This window comes from Phallusia mammillata, chromosome 4 (assembly GCF_965637545.1).
Source record: "Phallusia mammillata chromosome 4, kaPhaMamm4.hap1.1, whole genome shotgun sequence".
NCBI classification, from domain to species: Eukaryota; Metazoa; Chordata; class Ascidiacea; order Phlebobranchia; family Ascidiidae; genus Phallusia; species Phallusia mammillata.
This window is the reverse complement of record NC_137255.1, coordinates 4,527,370-4,547,194: the sequence shown is the minus strand read 5'-3', so window position 1 is coordinate 4,547,194 and position 19,825 is coordinate 4,527,370. Positions and strand designations below refer to the sequence as shown.

At 33.5% G+C, this 19,825-nt stretch overlaps 3 protein-coding genes across 4 annotated transcripts; 1 reads left to right on the top strand and 2 right to left on the bottom strand.

The window, feature by feature from the left end:
- Positions 1-2,365: 2,365 nt before the first annotated feature.
- Positions 2,366-12,512, bottom strand: LOC145222325 (kelch-like protein 12). 2 transcript variants are annotated; one of them, XM_080088422.1, is made up of 12 exons: positions 12,213-12,512; positions 12,004-12,127; positions 10,408-10,561; positions 10,122-10,336; positions 7,791-7,949; positions 7,270-7,345; positions 7,113-7,210; positions 6,555-6,753; positions 5,580-5,717; positions 3,828-3,986; positions 3,300-3,444; positions 2,366-3,037 (listed from the first exon to the last, which is right to left on the bottom strand). In XM_080088422.1, exons 1-12 carry the CDS (start codon positions 12,272-12,274, stop codon positions 2,920-2,922), a joined length of 1,647 nt encoding a protein of 548 aa, XP_079944548.1. In that variant the 5' UTR covers positions 12,275-12,512; the 3' UTR covers positions 2,366-2,919. The 2 variants fall into 2 exon arrangements, with proteins under 2 accessions (XP_079944548.1, XP_079944549.1); XM_080088423.1 differs by having other exon boundaries at positions 7,806-7,949; positions 12,213-12,511.
- LOC145222538 (uncharacterized) lies at positions 12,318-15,519 on the top strand. The gene is made up of 2 exons (XM_080088679.1): positions 12,318-12,322; positions 14,002-15,519. Exons 1-2 carry the CDS (start codon positions 12,318-12,320, stop codon positions 15,182-15,184), a joined length of 1,188 nt encoding a protein of 395 aa, XP_079944805.1. The 3' UTR covers positions 15,185-15,519.
- A 209-nt stretch (positions 15,520-15,728) lies between these two features.
- On the bottom strand, positions 15,729-19,601 carry LOC145222536 (uncharacterized). The gene is made up of 5 exons (XM_080088678.1): positions 19,529-19,601; positions 19,209-19,220; positions 17,146-17,304; positions 16,582-16,726; positions 15,729-16,319 (listed from the first exon to the last, which is right to left on the bottom strand). Exons 1-5 carry the CDS (start codon positions 19,599-19,601, stop codon positions 16,202-16,204), a joined length of 507 nt encoding a protein of 168 aa, XP_079944804.1. The 3' UTR covers positions 15,729-16,201.
- Positions 19,602-19,825: the final 224 nt, after the last annotated feature.

Here is a 19,825-nt window from a genome sequence, read left to right as displayed (position 1 = left end):
TACCCTTATCCTATAATATCTATCAGTAACAACACATAGCAGAAACAGTGCAAGATTGCATGCATTGTCATGGTTTCCGAATCATAAACTAAACAATCACTTTCATCAAGTCTAGTAGGAAGCGCAAAAAAGCATTTTGACACAAATTTTGAAGTAATTACTGACCAAATACGACTAAAATTTTAAATGACAAACAAGAAACACCCTATAAACAACTGTTAATTTCAGTAGATTAGGCTTGGTGGTTTTGAGGGCCTGTTAATATAAAAACAAATATTCAAGAGTAAAAGTGTAAATCCTGATAAAAGTTTTGAAATGCTTGTCGCACCATAAACACCAATTTGAGTTTGAAATGTATTTGTCATCTGTAGCTGGATCATAAACTTTAACTTAATTTAGTTAAAGTATGATTGAAAACTATTCATTACCTAATTCATGTTTTTTACCTGTTTGGATGTAACTGTTGTTGTTTACTTTAGAGTAAGACACTTTAAAATTATATGTTAAACCTTTTTAAATCAAAATGTAGTAGTTTTAATGATGTAGAAATGTGGTTTTTAATGATGTAGAAATAAAAGATTTGGTTTCAAATTACACAGGCAGAATCTGAATACCATTTGGGAATTTCAAGTGATTCAACTGTCTCTCACCTGTTAATTTCTGGTTTGATGGTTTAAACCAGTGGTTCCCAACCTGGGGTTCGCAAACTGTTCATTAAACCATTGGATTGGGAAAACTTACTTTTTGTGTGATTGCATTAGTTTGTTTCCTCCATTGTGACATCACAACACACATGAACAATAGAACTTATAGTGCTTTGTTTCAAGTATTGTACACCAGAAAACTTATCGCTTTCTTGCATTAAATGCTACAGTAGAGAACTTTATTGAGATTTAAAGACTGTGATGGCCCATTAAAATTCTGTCCCAAAAAGCGAAAGTATAGTACAGTATAATGTAGGAAGCAAAAAACATAACAAGACTAAATTATTTTGGGGGTCCGCGGACCAATAAAATTTATAAAAAGGATCCATGACTACTAAAGGTTGGGAACCACTGGTTTAAACTGTTGATTGGTCTGGTTACGGCTAGAATAACAACCTGTCAACAGCCAAATTTTAACAAATCGATAGGACTAGGTAACAAAAATCAACAGGACTTTTATAATTAATAAGATAACCGACCCAAATTATACACAACTTTTATCAAGTCAACTCACAGCTTTGTTTTCTGCAAACACACATAACCAAAGTAACTTTATTTTAGCGTGGGAATAGCAAAACAACACCTGTGTTGAAAACATGTACAGTTCATACAACTACCAGAGAAAATTGTTTGTTTGACTCGAAAACCGAAAGGTTAATCGATGCCTCCTTACTATCACTTTAATGTTCAATTTAATATTTGCGTTTGTGGGTAAAAAATAAACGATTGAATTGTTGACTAACGAGCAAAAGTATCGTTTGCAAAATATAAAACTAGGGTGTTGTTTGCAAACATAGTACCAATTTAATTGCTGTATACCGCAGCAGATTCCGACAAAACGCGATTCCTCTTTAAATAAACAAAAACTGGCAAAAACTGTTTCAAGGTTACGTCCTGTTTTATATTCGAAGTCGTCTCCGCTTTAAGGGGAAACCCCACGCGCAAAAGAAAACGATCACAATAGAAATTATTTTGAAAGCTTGTAAATTGTTTCTGGAAATATGGAATCTTAATTTCTTTATACAATAAAAATGTAGTTCCTAGTCTCGGTTTTCTATTTTCAGTTTAGAGCGGTGGTTCTTAACCTTTTTATCACGGCCGAACCCTATGATATTCTTCAACCTTTGGTCGAACCCCGACAAGTCACATCCTAGGTTTCTAACTTTTTTTGTGCTTTTGACCATACTTTTTTGCTACCAACAAAGATTCGTTGTTTTGGTGCCTTAAGTTTCAACCCTCCAATGTTTTGCAATCTAGCAAAAAAAAATTGCTACTTTTAGCTACTATATTCCACTATAGTTTGATTAAAACGTTTGCGGAGTGTTTGCACTTCAAAAGACCTCTGTCGAACCCCTGAATTAGTGTTGCCGAACCCCTGGGGTTCGATCGAATCAAGGTTAAGAACCACTGGTTTAGAGAAACAATGGGTTGCCTTTAGTATTTGGAAATAAATAGTAAACGTCACCACTCTGGCGGTTTAGTGAAGAAAAGTTTTAGAAAATTAGCGAAGAAAATTTTTATTAAACGTTCTTTTTACTACTTAGTGCAGCGGAAGTAGCAACTCCTCGCTTGCTAATAATACTATCGACTCCATGTGAAACTGGCTTAAATTTCACTACGAACTGACAACAAAGCTTACCCCTCAAACATCACATTGTGAACACACCCAACAAATTTTATTTCATTTTTGAGATATATATATTATTGCATACAAAGTAACTGATCTATTACATACAGAGTAACTAATCTAAGTATTACAAAAACAATATAAAAAATATGAAAAAAATCACACATTTCGAGTACAAGGAAGTGAAGGGTTACAATAAGCTCAGATAAATTTAATACAAAAATCGTTGCTATTGGTCTGGAGAATCTCATAACCACGTTAATAAAAATACATGTTCGCCTCTTTGTATTTTTCTTTATTCAAACAAACATAAAGGTAAGCTAGATGCATGAATTGACATGTGTTTTGAGCATCTAAAACATCGTAGAGTTGCTGATTTAAAACAAGAATTAGTATACAAAAAACAGTGCAAAAGTGTAAAATGTATCTTAAATGTAAAATGCTAAATACAACACAACAAATTAAAAAAAACTTAAATGAATTACAAACATTTTACAGTGGGTAGACCTGATTGAAGCTTAGAATTTTATGAATTTCATTTGACTACACAGTCATGATGTCAGTCAAATCCACAAATTAACTTAATGCTTAAATTGCAACAACTGTTGCAGCATAAACTGGTTTCTGAGTTTCGAATGCAATTGTCCAAACATCTGAAGTTGGATCATACACTTCAACTGATTTTAGGGCTGTTTTGCCATCCCAACTGTAAAAATTAATAGGTTAGTCATTTGTAACATCCTAACATACTTTCTGTTTACCACATTATCATTTTTTTTATTTGGTACAAATCAATATGGCTTCAAAATTTATGAAAAAAATAAGTTTACAATAAAACTACAACATCAATTAACATGTTACATAGTAAATAAAAACTGACACTATCAGATTTGTGATAGTATCAAATTCGATTTCTATTGATTTTAGTTTTATAACTTATAATCTGCATGAGCATTAAAGTAACTCACCCGCCAATAACATATATTTTGTTTCCAACCACACAGGCAGATGAACTGTAACGTGCAATATTAAGCGATGCAACCATTTGCCATTTGTTTAATTTTAGATCATATTTTTCAACTGTGTTTAATTGCTGATTACCATTTGAGCCTCCTGGTAAACACAAATGCAAAAAAAATGTGAACAAAACGATGCTTATAGTTTAAAAACAAACAAATATAAAGTGTGTTTGTAAAATCACAGTAAGACATTAACTTGCAGATATATATTTACCAATATTTATTTACAGTTCCCATCTAACAGAGGTTGATATGTGTTATTTAACATGATGCCATATTTACTTGCAACTAAATGGATAAAAACACTTTATTTTTTCCAAGGAGTCACTGAGATTTATTTCATATTCATGCACAATTTTCAGTGGAAACAGCTTTAAAAACAGTTCAATAAAAAAGTATAATCCTAGATTAAAAACAGATTGGACACAATGGTAAAAGACATGTGAGTGTGTATATGTATTCAACCCAAACATTTACCTATTGCATAGATGTTTCCATCCAACACAACACATGTCAAACCATGTCTTGCTTGAGTAAGAGGTGCAATTTCATTCCATACATCACTGCTCACATCATAACGTTCACATGAAGATAGCCGATTGCTGCCATCCCATCCTCCAATACAGTAAAGAAAATCTAAAAGAAAGGAGACCAATAAAATGAGTAACCAAGTATTGCTCATCCAGCAGTTGTATTGTAAACAATCGACGTTTCGACGTCTTATACAAGACGCCTTCATCAGGATAATGACATATATTGCAAGACAATTTTCTTGTGTCTCACACTGGTCCGCATTAGATCAACGTATTTCCGCAACTGTGATAGGACGCTGGGTCCGTACAGACCTTTAAATTCATTAAATAGGCTATTGCTGCCAGGCATAATGTAACCAAGTATTGCTCATCCACCAGTTTTATTGTAAACAATCGGCGTTTCGACGTCCGCTTTCGACGATATGTCATTATCCTGATGAAGGCGTCTTGTATAGGACTTCGAAACGTTGATTGTTTACAATAAAACTGCAGGATGAGTAATACTTGGTTTCATTATGTTTGGCCGCAATAGCCTATTCAATAAAATGAGTGTTGGTATGAAAAAAACATGCACATCACAGAAAGCTATGTTTAGGTGTATTAAGCTAAATGTGCAACAAGAAATACAGAAATACAAAGTTTACTACACACATCATTTAGTCTACATGTCTGACTGTTTTTGCTAACAAAAACGAATGGGTCCCCATATGCGGGTTTGTGCAGCTTTGCAGTAAACAAATGTTGCAGTTATTTTTAGATTCTAAAGAACAAATTATTATTTTTAGATTCTAAAGAACAAAAGTATTAAACCAACTTTAAAAAAAGTTTTTTCAGTATTCTTTTTGGATCATTATTGTCATATAATTACAACAACCGTAAAAAAGAATGGTAAAATACTTTCAATTTAATCTCTTGCTTTGAACTTGATATTGACGTATAAGGTCAGTCTTGAAACACAAATTTTCCCAGAAAGTCATAACAGTTGTATTATGGACAATACAAATTAAAAAGCCATTTGCTACAATAGTATACATAACAAATTGTTTTTCACTTTGTTTTACAAAACGAGTGCCATTGACTTGTAGTAATCTCACACGGTGCAGATGCCAAATGACTGCTTAATGACCTTTTAAAACCGATTTCAATAGCATGCATTCCTTAGTGTTCAACAATACCATTTTGCTTAATTTATACATGACTTATGTTTTGATTCTTGAATTGATTTGTCAAAAAAGAAGAAGCTATGTTATGACAAAAAATCTTAACTGTGTTTGTAATACCTACAAGTTGACCTTTTACTTAATGTAAATGTTGCAATTCGTTTGCCAATGCAAAAAATTTTGTGGTAAAACAATATAGTCTCTCAAAATACCAAGACTTCCTATTCAATATCCAAATCATCTGAAGTTTCCTTAAATCTAACATGTTTCGATGTGGCATAAAAAAAGTCCTATTAAGCCTATTGTTTAGAGAATTATTGTCAGTGAGAATCATATGTTTGTAAAAACAAGTTTGACCTAAAGTTTGTTTTTACCCCATTGCCATGTTTGTACGGTGACTGGTAATCAACTGTTAGTTAATCAAGTTATGCATTAAGGAAGTCCAGTGTTTGGTTTTTAAGTATCCTTTTTAACCTTTTAGTTAAGTTAGTATCATAAAACTAGGGGTTTAAAGTTCTCATCTTTCCTAATCTTACCATTGTAAACAACACTTCCATGCTGACTTCTTGCATGCAACATTTTGTTTATTCTTATCCACTTTTTGTTGCAGATGTCAAACGTTTCACAACGTGACAACGTTGAAAGATGGTAACCCCCAGTGACATAGATAAAACCTGCAAATAAAAAAATACACACATATACTGTTTTATTTTTCTGTCATATTTAACTCTGATCAACCAGTTGTTTGTTGCCATGTCTACATTCACTACAAGTTAAGTATCAGTTCATAGGTCTGTGAGTATGTCAAAGAGTAATAATGTAGATCAGTGGCTCTTAACCGCCGGTCCGCGGATTGGTGCCAGTCCGCGTTAACTTTCCTGCCGGTCCGCCAAATATATTACAAATTTATATCTCAATTGCAAAATGCAAGATGTTGAAGGCAGAGAAATTGTGTGGAAGTCAACGCTCTACTTTGCTTTGCAGAAACTTCATTAGAACCACGTTTAACTCGTATGATATCAAACAGACAGCAGCAAAGTTCTCATTAAATTGAATTTTTCATACTTTTTTGATCTGCATATTTTTTGGCGTGATTACATTTTGGGTTGATTTTGAAAGTCCACTGGTCCGCAAAAATTGTTTTCAAAGTTTACCAGTCCGCAAACTTAAAAGGTTGAGAAACACTGATGTAGATGTTACTTTTTGTGCCACAAAAAACTTAGCAATGCACATAGATTGTTCACAAACAACTTTGGCCTTTTTGTCTCACTTTTGCATGAGAATATGATTTTGTATTGATTTACATTTATTTACAATTTGCCAGGGTGCCGCAAACTATTTATCTCTTTGATAGGGTGCCGCAAGGTCAAAAAGGTTGGGAACCACTGGTCTATGTCATCCACTATATTACAGAAATAGCTAGACCTCACAGTAGCAACTGTTATACATTTCATCTATATTCAAAGGCAGTAAACATAAATAAAAATGACATTCAACAGACAAAAACCTACCTTGATTTGATGCTGATCCACCAAAACTACGTGCTTCCCTCATGTCTGGTATTGCAATCCATCCTGTTTGTTCATCCAGGTCAAGCATTTCTCCACTTTTGTGTGGATTTTTACCATTATAAGCTTTTGACCCTCCAACGACATAAACTTTACTTCCAATTTTTACTGAAAATGCTCCACATCGTGCTGTTTGGAGTTCCTGTTTAATAAAAATTCAAATTACAATATTTCATAAAAAAATAAGTAGTTGGAAAAATACATTTTTGTTTTAAAAAAGTGACTAAACTGAGTGATAAAAGATTGATTGATGAATAAATAAACAAAAAACCTACATAATAGCAAGCTAATTCTACACTATTCCAATATTTTTTAGAGGTGGTTATTGATTGATAAATTTTACTTCATTGAAGTGAGAATACAGCAACTTGTTTTCACAATGTTTGTTGTCATCACAAAAAAAAACACAGGCTGTGCTAAGCCATGTGAGAAAATAATATACAATGTGCAGTTGAACAGAATGATTTATATGTGGTTGCTTGCAAGAAAAACAAATCTTACTGGAAGCTGCCTTGCTTGTTTGGTGGTCACATCATAAACAACACAATCTCGTTCTGTATCTTCTCCACCAATTACAATAAACTTGGATTGGTTTTCACCTTTGAAATGGAAGTATTTAAATTTAGTTGCACATCGACAAGCAAAAACAAATAATTACCTTTAGATTTTGTGTTTATGTTAAGTGCAGCTTGGGTCAATAAGTTTAAACAAACCATGTTGTTTTTCACCAAGTTCTGTGCAGGAAAAATACCTTATTGCTGACAAACTAGTTTATTTAAACTTTTTTTCTTTCACTGATGATCTCAGCTTTATTATTCTACTCAAAAATGGGTTTAGGTTCAGGATTTAAAATGTTTTAATTAATTCTCTTTAAATTTGTTTGTAAGTTTTTCAGTTTAACAGCAATATTACATCAAGCAAAAATTTAAAGAGAACTGCATCTTCCCCTTGGGAAATGGTAAACATAAAATCAGAGGTCTGCACCATAGCTACAAAAGCGTTTTTCACATTTCTTTTCCGTTGAGGGTTTTTCAAAATGCAAGGGTAGGTTCCATTTCACAATATATAAACATTTAGTGCACCATGCACATACAAAGTTATGTGAGTTTACCGTCCTGTTTTCACCTATTTTCTTACATACATTAATGAATGCTACACAGACATGCATGACACATTTACTTTTTGTACATTTACCTGTTCATAAACTTTTTTCAGAAAGTCAGCAGTCATCAAAGAAAGGTCAAGTTTGGAGAAAAGCTTTACAAACAATTCCTCACGTTGAACAGGGTTGTGATGAACCCATTGCACAATTCCAGTAAAAGCAGCTTCCTCATATTTCTGGAAATAATCACATAAAATTTCCTCTTCTACCAATTTACTATACACATCATTTGATCCACACATATGATTGTTTTTGCAAACAAACACAAATGGGTCCCCACATGCATGTTTGTGAAGATTGATGGCAAACAAATGTTGCGGTTATTTTTAGATTCTTAAGGACAAATTATTAGAAAGCATAGCATGCAGACCTTAGTGATCAACAATACAGTTTTTCCTAATTTATACATGACTTATGTACTGATTCTTAAATTGATTTGTCAAAAAAGAAGAGGCTATGTTATTACAAAAAATCATTCTTAACTGTGTTTGTAACAGGGAGTCGAACCGCTTGTTATACGGGTTCAGGTTCGGGTTCACTTCGTTTTGTTTTAAGGGTTCGGTTCAGGTTTTTAAAAATGTATATTTTCGAGTTCGGGTTTTGTTTTCAAGTTCGGTTTGAGCAAATTATCCGGTCCGAACCAGTTCAAATTTTCATTTGTTTCAATTTAATTCTACCTCATCTTCCTGGCCTAATTAAACCCCAAAAGATTTGTGACTGTGTACTGTTATTTTTGTCCTATTTGAAAAAAATCACAAAATAAAAGAGACTGCATTTTTTACTGGTTCAGTTCCGGTTCGGGTCCAACACCAAACAAAATATGGGGTTCAACTCCGGTTCGTTTTTTTAGAAAATCATAATTAGCGGTTTGGCTTTAATGAAATTAACCGCTCAAACCAGTTCGTGGGTTCGGGTTCAGTTCCACTTCGAATCCCTGGTTTGTAATATCTACAAGTTGACCTTTAGTGACCGTAAAGCAGGGGTGGGCAATTAATTTTTGAAAAGGGCCACACAAGAAAACTGACTTGTGTTAGAGGGCCGGACCAATAAAAGTTGAAACCTAATTCTGCTCATCAATTTCTCCGGCATTAGGGCAACAGAGTCCAACAAACTAAACACACAGCTTTATCTTTGACTTCTGTAAACAAATATTTAACAGTCCATGCCTTGTTGAAAGTGCGGCATTCTGAATCAATTTTTTTCTTTTTGCAGTAGGCTGACATGATGAGGGCTAGCTTACCAGCACCAATTCTTCATAAAACACATGTTGTCCAACCCATTGTTACACAGAAGGGCTCAATATGGCTTTCTTGCATAACAATGGGTTGGATAATTTGTGTTTTATGTAGACTTTGATTAGCATCACATGCAGCTGTACGTCCACGCATGTGCGTTAATACGTAAATATACAAATATAAATTTATCTATATATATTTCTACAAAAACAATTGTCGTATTTTGTGCACAGCATAAATAAGCGGTTATTGATTTATGTTTCAATTTACTTGACCTCACACGGGCCGGACAGGGACAGCAAATGGGCCGGATGTACAATGCCCAGGTCTGCCGTAAAGGTAACCATTTAGTCAATTAAGGCAAAATTTTAAATACTAAATGAGTAACCAAATGCACACAACTGTTTAAAATTTCAGCACATTAGGGCTTTTATTTCTGCATCCTGACCCAAAACTAAAACCACTTATTTGGGGGTTGAAGGGGTGAAAATGGGTGAATCCAATAAAAGTTTAAAAATTCTTTACAATACCTTACTTTGTACCACCAACAAAGCATGAAACCCTCAGATTATGTAGTTTAGTCATTACAGCCGTTTTTTAATATGTTTTGGGGACCTGTGTGTGAACCGCTGGGTCGTTTGGGGGTCAAACTTCAGGAGGATCAAGTTTAGATCACTAGCTAACATCTGTGTAAATTTAAACAAATTTTAAGCACTCTTTCTTGACCAAATGCGCATAACAAACCAGCATTAGACAGAAACCAATATTTTGGGGATAAAGGGGTGAATCCTATTAAAAGTTACAAAATTCTTTAGAAAACCTTACATTGCACCAAACAACAAAGCATGAACTCCTAGCTCATGTACTTTAGTCAGTACAACCATTTCAAAAAAAGTACGTTTTCGGGGCCTGTGGGTGAAAACTGGGTCAATGGGTCATTCGGGACAAATTTCAGGAGAATCAAATTTGGATCAATAGCTAACAACTGTGTCAATTTGAATGAATTTAAAGCACTCTTTCTTGACCAAACGCGTTTAACAAACCAGCGTTAGACAGAAAAAAGAAAACAACAATATGTGTCCCCTTCCCTGAAAAATAAAGTACATTACATACTTTGATTCGATTGTCAAGGATAGAAGACACTTCACCAAATTCAAGTTGTTTAAAATCTTCACTTTGTACAACAGCTTCAAAGTTTTCCACAATACAGTGGTTTGCTTTTGCAATTAAATCATCCAGGTTGTATCGCTGAGCATAAGCTCTGAGTTTCAAGCAGTTGTCAGCAGATACAACATTAAGGAGAAAGGCACTACATTTTGCTTTAAGAACTGCACAACAACATTGTCACAATATTTTGTTTAATGTCATGCAACACAAACTATTGAGGAGCTCAGAAAACCTTTAATTTCAGTGTATTCTGCATCATCCAAAACATCTAACATGTTTTCTTCTGTTATTTTAATTTCACCAGAATAAATAAACTTAATGATATTTGCAAGTCGCTGATGTGGAATCTTTTGCATTTTACCAATTCCTTCATATTTTTCTTTCATCTGTAAAAAACGTTGTCACTGAAAATAGGTAAACTTTAGGTACTAAAGCTACAATGAATTGCCTAATGTTTCTGAGTTGGGTAGTTGAGTGGTCTTTTTAGTAAAACTTATACAGCAACGGCTGCCTTAAAATCAATATGTAGCAACTGTGATACTACCATAGGTGCCGCGTTTTACGAAAATACAAGGTGGCGAACGAAAATTATGATGTCACATTGAGTGTGATGTCACTAATGCGTTCAGCCACTAGATTTAAAACTTAAAGCCCAACAAACTTCCAATTGAATGCAACGTTCGTCAAAATGTAATAATACAAAATATTAAAAATATTTTAGAACACGTTGCTGTAACGTTTATCGTTGGTTACAATGTTTCATGCAAAATCGCTACAAACCAACCAAAATATCTACGGTGGCCGCCACCATGCTTCCCAAGATGGAGGTGCCACTCCGCCACTGCCTATTCGGCGCCTATGCTACTAACAATTAATTTATTGCATTATAACATGACAAAATTCTGCTTGTGAAATGGTTCAAAATGCAACTTTGGTCGTCATCAGTAAATAAAAAGGAAATAAACTGCTCCTGATTTGTGTGCTTTTTTATTTACTATGATGGCAAAAGTAACATATAATTATGAAACAAAAGAATATTATTTCTTAAAGCAATTTTGATAAGCCTTACTCATAAAATAAATACAACTGTTGCCAATTTTGGCAGAGGATACATAAAAGTGTAGAGCAGGGATGTCAAACTCAAACTGCTTTGAGGGCCAAAACCCAACCTGTAATTAAGTCGAGGGCCGCACTTTCGAAACAGTTGTTGCAGTGTAACGTGACAACAAAAATATTGCATGAATAAACAGTTAAATGTTCATTAATGCAATTAGCTACATTAAAAAATAATATTGTGAAAACTAACAACAAAATGAACAGTTTAGCCGAGTGAAATAACCAAGTGCGCTTTATTGATTTGTGAGAAAACAATAGCATACAATGACGCAACAATCGCAACTGCTGATTCTAAAGATGGGCTATTTCTCTCATCTTATTAAACGCTACATATACCAGTCAAAGAGAATGATTGTATCATGTAAACTCACATGTCTGCCAGGCTATGCCCCCTGAGTGAAACACATATAACTTCTAAAAGCTATTTCGCGGGCCGCACAAAAACTGTTGGTGGGCCGCATGCGGCCCGCGGGCCGTACGTTTGACACCCCTGGTGTGGAGTACATGCGATTGCAAGATATAAAATTGGAGTAAATTGCTCCAAACTTTTTACATGATATAACTTTAGGACATAAACATAATAGGGGCCTAAGGACATAAACAAGGATTGCAAAAATCAGTAAGCACAAGAAATCAGAATTTATGGAGATGAATTCAAGTCTATAGGTTAGCCAACCTATGTATACCTTGATAACTTGCAACAGTCGCTTACCTCAATAGTAAACATTCTTCTAAAATAGTTGGAAACAAGCATCAACACATTTTTGTGAACTTTGAATTGCTTTGCCTCTGACTCCAGCACCAGATCACAAGTTGAATCTGTTGCATTTCGGTCACTACATCGATAATTATAAGTTGTGAAATATGGAGTTTTAGTCATTTACATTTTATTATTTTTATGAGTTTAAATTTAAAACTTACTCATTAAGAAGTTGACCCAACCAAGCTTGGTGTTCCATAACACCATTATTAATGGGTGCCATGGTTAGTGAATGAAGTTACAACCAATGCAAACCACAAAACACAATGCTGTATTTCTATGAAACATACTATGATACTGCGAAAAAAAGAAACATCACAAAACAAGGATTTTTATCCATTCCATAAAAAGTGTATTTTGAGTTCTCTCCATAGCCACATTGTGCAGAAAAGTATTCTACACTATACTTGATTTGTGATCAATCTGTTAATAAATTCTGCAACTTTTTTTTTCTTGGGGGAAGAAAATACAGATCAAACAGCTGCATACCTTTAAAGCACAAAACAAGGTCATAAAAAAGTGAGTTTGGTGAATTTTAGGTAAATTCTTCACTGTGTTTGGCAATAACACCAACATTAGTAAGATAAATTAAGCATAAAGTACGTGAAGTTAAATGTGCCCCTGGAATGTTAATCTGACTTTTAAAACATTATTTAGCATTAACCTTGCTAAAAGCAATTTGGCAGCAAACTTGCACGTCTTACACTACTGCAGTGTCAGTTTTTATGCGGAACTATTTTAAAGTTACTTTCTCCTCGTGCACTGTTCTGTGTTCTCATCTACATGGGAAATCCCCACACGCGAAAGCAAAGTTTCGCCATGGAAATCATTTTTGAAACTTGTGAGTTGTCTTGATTCTCCAACTTTTTGGGCAATTTTGCTTGTCAACGTTTAGTTTAAAATTTGTATGTGCAGGTTGTTGAAACAAAAAATAGCTTGCAATTACAAATATTTATTTTCTGTTAAAAATATGATATCGGGTACAAATTGGCTGGATGTTTAATTTTTAACGAAATATTCATCGATGCATATAACTAAACTACTAATCATTACAAAACAAACACAAAAATACAATTTGCATATTATTGTCAGTGGAAGGAAGTAAAGGGTGACAAAAAAATCAAACAAATTTAACACAAAAAGCGTTGCTGTTGATCTGGTGTAATCTTAAGACCAAGGGTAGAAACCATGGCGCCCTCTATTACAGGCCTGGACATCGGTCACGCTTGACTCGAAACTGGAGGCGGATGGTTTTGAATCAGTTTTTAGTAGAGATGTACCGAATATTCGGTTTGCCGAATTTATTCGGCCGAATCGATCACTTTTGCAAAGATTCGGTTTCGGCCGAATAATTTGTTGCGATTGGGCCGAAACCGAATCTTTTACGAACACAAATTTAAAGCGTTAAACGTGTCTTTTCTGCTTATTAAGGTCCATGCAATCTTTCAAAAGCCCAAACATAACGAAAATTGCGTCAATGTTTATCTTTTTCAACACATTATCGTTTTTCCCACGGTAGTCAAAAAAATTAGTAATTTATTGGCAGGTGCCAATCATGCTTAAGGCAATTTTAAACCCCACAGAACTGAAATAAGGACGAAACACAACTATTTTGCACTGGCTGCCTGGTAGATAAACATTTTTTCACGTCAAACGCGTAGCGTACGACTTCGCGTGACGTCATAAATGATTCGGTTGATTCGGCCGAATTTATTCGGCAAAACCGTCGAATATTCGGTTTCGGCCGAATCAAAATTTAGCCGATTCGGTACATCACTAGTTTTTAGCGATAGTCTCTGTAGTCTGAACTCTGAAGTTTTTGAAAGATTTTTTTAGGAAAGAAACTATTGGATTGCGTTTAAATTTTCCTTGTTAGGACGCAATAAATAATATTTAACGCACGGTAGGTCTTTTTATGCAATGTTTAGTTAATTAAACTGTTGTTTGTAGCGCATTTTTGCCTAGCATAAGGTTAAGTTATTGTTTGTTTACTCAGAATCTTCATGACTGGGATTTATTCAAGGCAGAAGAAGATTCATTACTTAAACTATCCAGGCTTAATTATATTGCAGTCTATCCAAGACCCATTGAGCGCCAAAATGTACTTACATGCTTGAGAGTGTTTTCAGAGGAAACCATAGTTGCTTTAGAAACACACACAGCAGTTGCAGACCACAACAACCATGGCACCTTAAAGTTTTTAAAAAGGTTCGTCAAGTTTTGGAAAACTGTTAATGTAAGACGACCAGGTACAGACATCAGATTTAGGGATCCGTTGAGAGCTATTATCAGCTCATGTGATGACAGTCGATTAACTGATTTAGAAAAGCTGGCCGAAGATGTAAAAGGCATGACAAGTCTTACCAAACTCCGGGAGAAGCAGTTATCAGCAGACACAGGAAGTGCTTTTTACGAAACATGCCATGGACTAATATCCCTTACTAAACTTCTTCTTCAGACTACTCATGAATTTGTTATGCTTGGAAATTTCTCAACAGACCCATTGGAAAAAGCATTTGGTAAACTCAGACAAGGATGTGGTGGAACATATTTTATTAATACCCAACAAGTTCTTGAAAAGCATGTAATCATGAAAGCCAAACTTATACTGCAACGTAATATTGACATGGGAACTTTTGAAATGAGTGGTCATAATTGCTCAATGTGTACATACCAATTTTCTGAATCTGACCTGGATCTTTTAGATACTCTGCCAGCAAAAGAGCCCAGCATAACTTTTGATGAGATGCAAGCTGTAGTGTACATAACTGGTTACATAATTCGAAAAGGTGATGACTTCAATTTGAATGACACATATATTTACTATGAAAAATATGGTTCATTTACACAATATTTAAACAGAGGAGGTCTACAAATACCCAATGATATGTCATGCCAATGGTCTTTATTTCGTTATTTGATGTTTTCTAAAGTTAAAAGCAAAGTTTGCAGAAAATCACTTAGCAGGATCTTTAAAATTGTCAATGAATATTATGATTTTGGGATGAAAAATGAACACAGTGACATTCTCAGCAACATTCTTTTAAACAACTGGTGTAAAACAGTTACACCTCACTTGGGACAAGAGCCTGCACAAAAAATATTGAAGTTGTCACAAAGAATGAAGAAATAGCTTTCGACTTAAAATTGGTATTGTCTGTTTATCGCTTCCTGACATGTTGGATTGTATTGTTGTGGGTTGTATGTCCACCTCATCACTTTATATCCCTTTGGTCCTTAAATTCTTTCATACTGCACATCACTTCCATACATTATAGTTGAACAAATGTGGAACAAAATACTGCCAGAAATGTTTGCTTGCTGTTCCTTGAATGTCTACGATCAGTCAATACTAATCCTTAGTGTCTTACATTAATGTCCAAACTAAAAGTGAAAACATACTAATATAATACAAATATATATCGCAGTGGCAACAAACGCCAGTTTAATTAACTAAACATTGCATAAAAAGACCTACCGTGCGTTAAATATTATTTATTGCGTCCTAACAAGCAAAATTTAAACGCAATCCAATAGTTTCTTTCCTAAAAAAAGCTTTCAAAAACTTCAGAGTTCAGACTACAGAGACTATCGCTAAAAACTGATTCAAAACCATCTGCCTCCAGTTTTGAGTCAAGCGTGACCGATGTCCAGGCCTGTAATAGAGGGCGCCATGGTAGAAACACATGTATACATATATTTGTAAACAAAAATAAAAGAAAACCAGATGCATAAACATGTGATTTTAGCAAGGACAAAATTACAGTCTTGTGGATTGCAAACAAATATGAGCAATAGTATAGAAAACAGTACAAAGTGCAAAATGATTCTTGGATGCAAAAATATCATTGTAGCAAAATATTAGACTATTTATTCCAGTTTTTTGATTATCGAAGTACGGATCATGCTGTAAAATCTCCAGGACTTCATTTAATGGCATACTATCAGTAAGTGCACAAAACAACTAAAAATCTAAAATCTGAAACAAAATTATGAAAAAAGTTTTGCTATGTACAGTATAAAGAAATTAAAAACTTTTGTATTTTAACATATACAGTTGATGCTTGATGCTTAAATACTCAAATTTGTATGGAGTTCATTTGGATAAAAGATTATATTTTCCACTCAAAACCACAAATCAACTTAATGTTTAAATTGCAACAGCTGTTGCAGCATAAACTGGTTTCTCAGTTTCAAATGCAATTGTCCAAACATCTGAAGTTGGGTCATGAACTTCAACTGATTTCAAGTTGTTTTTGCCATCCCAACTGTGAAAATTATTAGGTTAGTCATTTGTAACATACCAATATACTTATGTTTGCAATATTATCATGTTTTCATTTCATACAAATCAATATGGTATTATATTTTATGAAAAAAAAAGGTTTACAAGAAAACTACCATGTTATGTAGGAAATGAAACTGACAAATCTGTAACTGACACTATCACATTTGTGACCCATTTCAAAAATGATTTCTTTTGATTTTAAATTATACCTTATAGTCTGCATGAGCATTAAAGTAACTTACCAGCCAATAACATATATTTTGTTTCCAACCACACAAGCAGATTGCAAGAAACGTACAATATTAAGTGATGCAACCATTTGCCATTTATTTGTTTTTGGATAATATTTTTGAACTGTGTTTAATTGCTGATTACCATTTGAGCCTTCTGTGAAACACAAATGAAAAAAATTGAACAAACAATGCTAATAGTTAAAAAACAAAACAAATATAAAGTGTCTTTGAAACATCACAGTAAGACATTAACTTGCACATATATATATATATATATATACATATATATATATATTTACCAATATTTATTTACAGTTCCCATCTAATAGAGGTTGATTTTGTGTTATTTAACATGATATCAAATTTACTCCAAGTTGCAATTAAATGGATAAAATCACATTTTTCCCAAGGTGTTAAGGATATTTATTTCAAATACATGCACACATTTTCAGCGGAAACAGCTTTAAAAACAATTCTATAAAAAAGTATAAACTTAGATTAAAAACAGATTGGACACAGTCGTAAAAGACATGTCATTGCGTTTATGGTTGTCTATTCAACCCAAATATTTACCTATTGCATAGATGTTTCCATCCAATACAACACATGCCAAACCACTCCTTACTTGACTGAGAGGTGGAATCTCATTCCATACATCACTCCTCACATCATAACATTCACATGAAGATAATAGATTGGTGCCATCCCACCCTCCAATGCAGTAAAGTGAATCTAAGAGAAGAGAGACCAATATAAAGAGTGTTGGTATGAAAAAACATGCACATCACAGAAAGCTATTTTTGGGTGTATTAAGCTAAATGTGCAACATGTTTAGGAAATACAGAATTAACCTTGAAACCACCACAAAACAAACAAAAGTATCAGCAATCTCAGTATATTTTATGCCTGTTGGTGTGTTTATAATTTGTCAAAAAATTCAATGTGGTTACAAAATTATTTCTACAATATTGTCCATTTAATTAATTCATACTGTTCTGTGGAAAGCTATAAGTTAAGTGCACATGTGTCCATAATTAACATAAACATGAATACACTATTCACTAGTGACTCTTATGTTACCTTTGAAGAATGTAAAATTTTCATGAAGCCTGCACAAAATTTTGTATGTACAACTTAAACTAGAAAGGTGGCTGTAACAAATAAAACATGTGTCTTACATTTAACACTGTCTATTGAAATAAACCTATGACTAGGGATGTTCAAAGTAGAATAATTGGGTATTCTAGAATAATTGATGCGAATCTAGAATATCGAATCCAATTCTTATATTATTTTTGACTGAGCAATCATTAATCTTGACAACAACTAAAGTAGACCAGTTTTATAATGTAAAAAAAGAACCGAACAAAACAAAGAAAAACACTGGAAAAAAACTTTGCACAACTGAATTAAAACTAGATGACCCAAAAACCACTAAGCCAGAAAAATTAGCATAAGGTTAAAAAATAACTTTTACGATTTTATTTAGTGATTACACTGGCCAACACAATTTTTGGTGTCTTTAATGTTAAAACTGATATTGACTAATTTTGGGATGCTGATTTCAAAAATCATTACGGTTTTCTTCAATCAGATCAACTTTTTAAGTTATTTACAAAATCAAAATTTATTACCATATTGATTCAATGACTTTAAAATCATGCTTTTATGTGTTTGTTAAAGTTTTGTTACATTATACACATTAATTTTCTACAGTGCAGTCAGTTTCATAGCATGAATATGCATTCTATGCTTATGCTCTGTCTAAAAATGGTTGGTGCGGGCTAGCGGTAACTTTAAACTATACATGTTTTATGGAGTGATTTTCAGACCAGTAAAGCAAGGTGGTAAAACTAAAATTAATAGCAGCTAGGTCATCTATAAGGTGTTGCATTAATTACCAAGATGTTTTATGCTACATTACTGGTGAATACCCATACAACACAACTAAAAAGAAAAAAAAAGATCTGTATCAAATGTACATATCTTGCACACTTCGATGTGGCTTTAAGGGTTTAGGACAAGCAATGGGCTCCACTTACCTAATGTTGACTGGAATATTGCAGTAATGGACAAAAACAGTAGAAAGGGACTAAAATTATTAGAAAGAGTACATAACTAGGTTATTAAGCAATCTGAAAAATTCGGTACGCAAATGAGTATAAAGCTACACTTCCCTTAAAACATAGGGGATATAAATGATGAGAATTAAGCTGAAAGGTTCCAACAGGATATCAGTAAAACGAAACGTGTCTAAATAATGTGGTCCTGGTAACTGCTATTGGTCAATTAAACGGGACGATATTGCTCCCAGTCATTTCCGAAAGTTAGCTATACCCGATATACCTAAAAACTTACAAATTTGAAACCATTTTTTTGTTTTATGTGTTGAATTTTGTTGGTTAGGAGTGTCCACCTGTTACATTTAAAATTAAATTCAAAATTTTGTTCAATTTTTTTTGTTGTTGCAAAAACGTTAATTCCAAATTTCCAAAAAATGATGTCTTTATTGATAGTACTACAGACATCTTCGAGGTTTCTATTGATCCAAATATTTATGTCCACAGTTATTGTTTGTTGATTACAAACTTTCAAATTTTGATCAACATCAATGTATAAATGCCCTATGGTATTACCTGGATGGTGATCTGAAAAACAGACATGTTATTTAGTTACAATAAAATTAATTGTTTATTAATGTTGTCAAATACAACACATTTTTAAATTCTTCAAAAGATGATTGGACATAAATGCTAAACTAATTATATGCTCAATAACAATGTTTGAATAAGTTTTACCAACAAATCGTACTTTGTTCTGACTAAGGGTAACTAGGATATGGTTATTGTTTATCTAACAAGGTGCATCAAAAAAGAATATACAGATACAGCTGGTTAATTTCTGTCCTGTTTGATTTTGTTCCCCCTCATCTAAATTCTGTATAGACAGTACAAACTTTTGCAAGTTTGCAATTCAGCTTTTTTAAAATAGTAGAGAAGCTTCCTGTCTCTATTATAGTTTTCAATCATTTTATCATAACTATATAAGTGCTTTGCACCACTCAACAAAAAGTGACATTACCCCAGCAAACTGTCTTAAGTCAAGAAAAAATATTTTTCAGTTATTATTCTGCGCATGTTAAAATTAATGTTCATCAATATGAACATCATAACGTCAGGGGTACTGCATCAAATGTCTTGCAGAGTCTTCTCCTAAACACATGCTTCAAAATAAGCCCAAACACAATGATCTA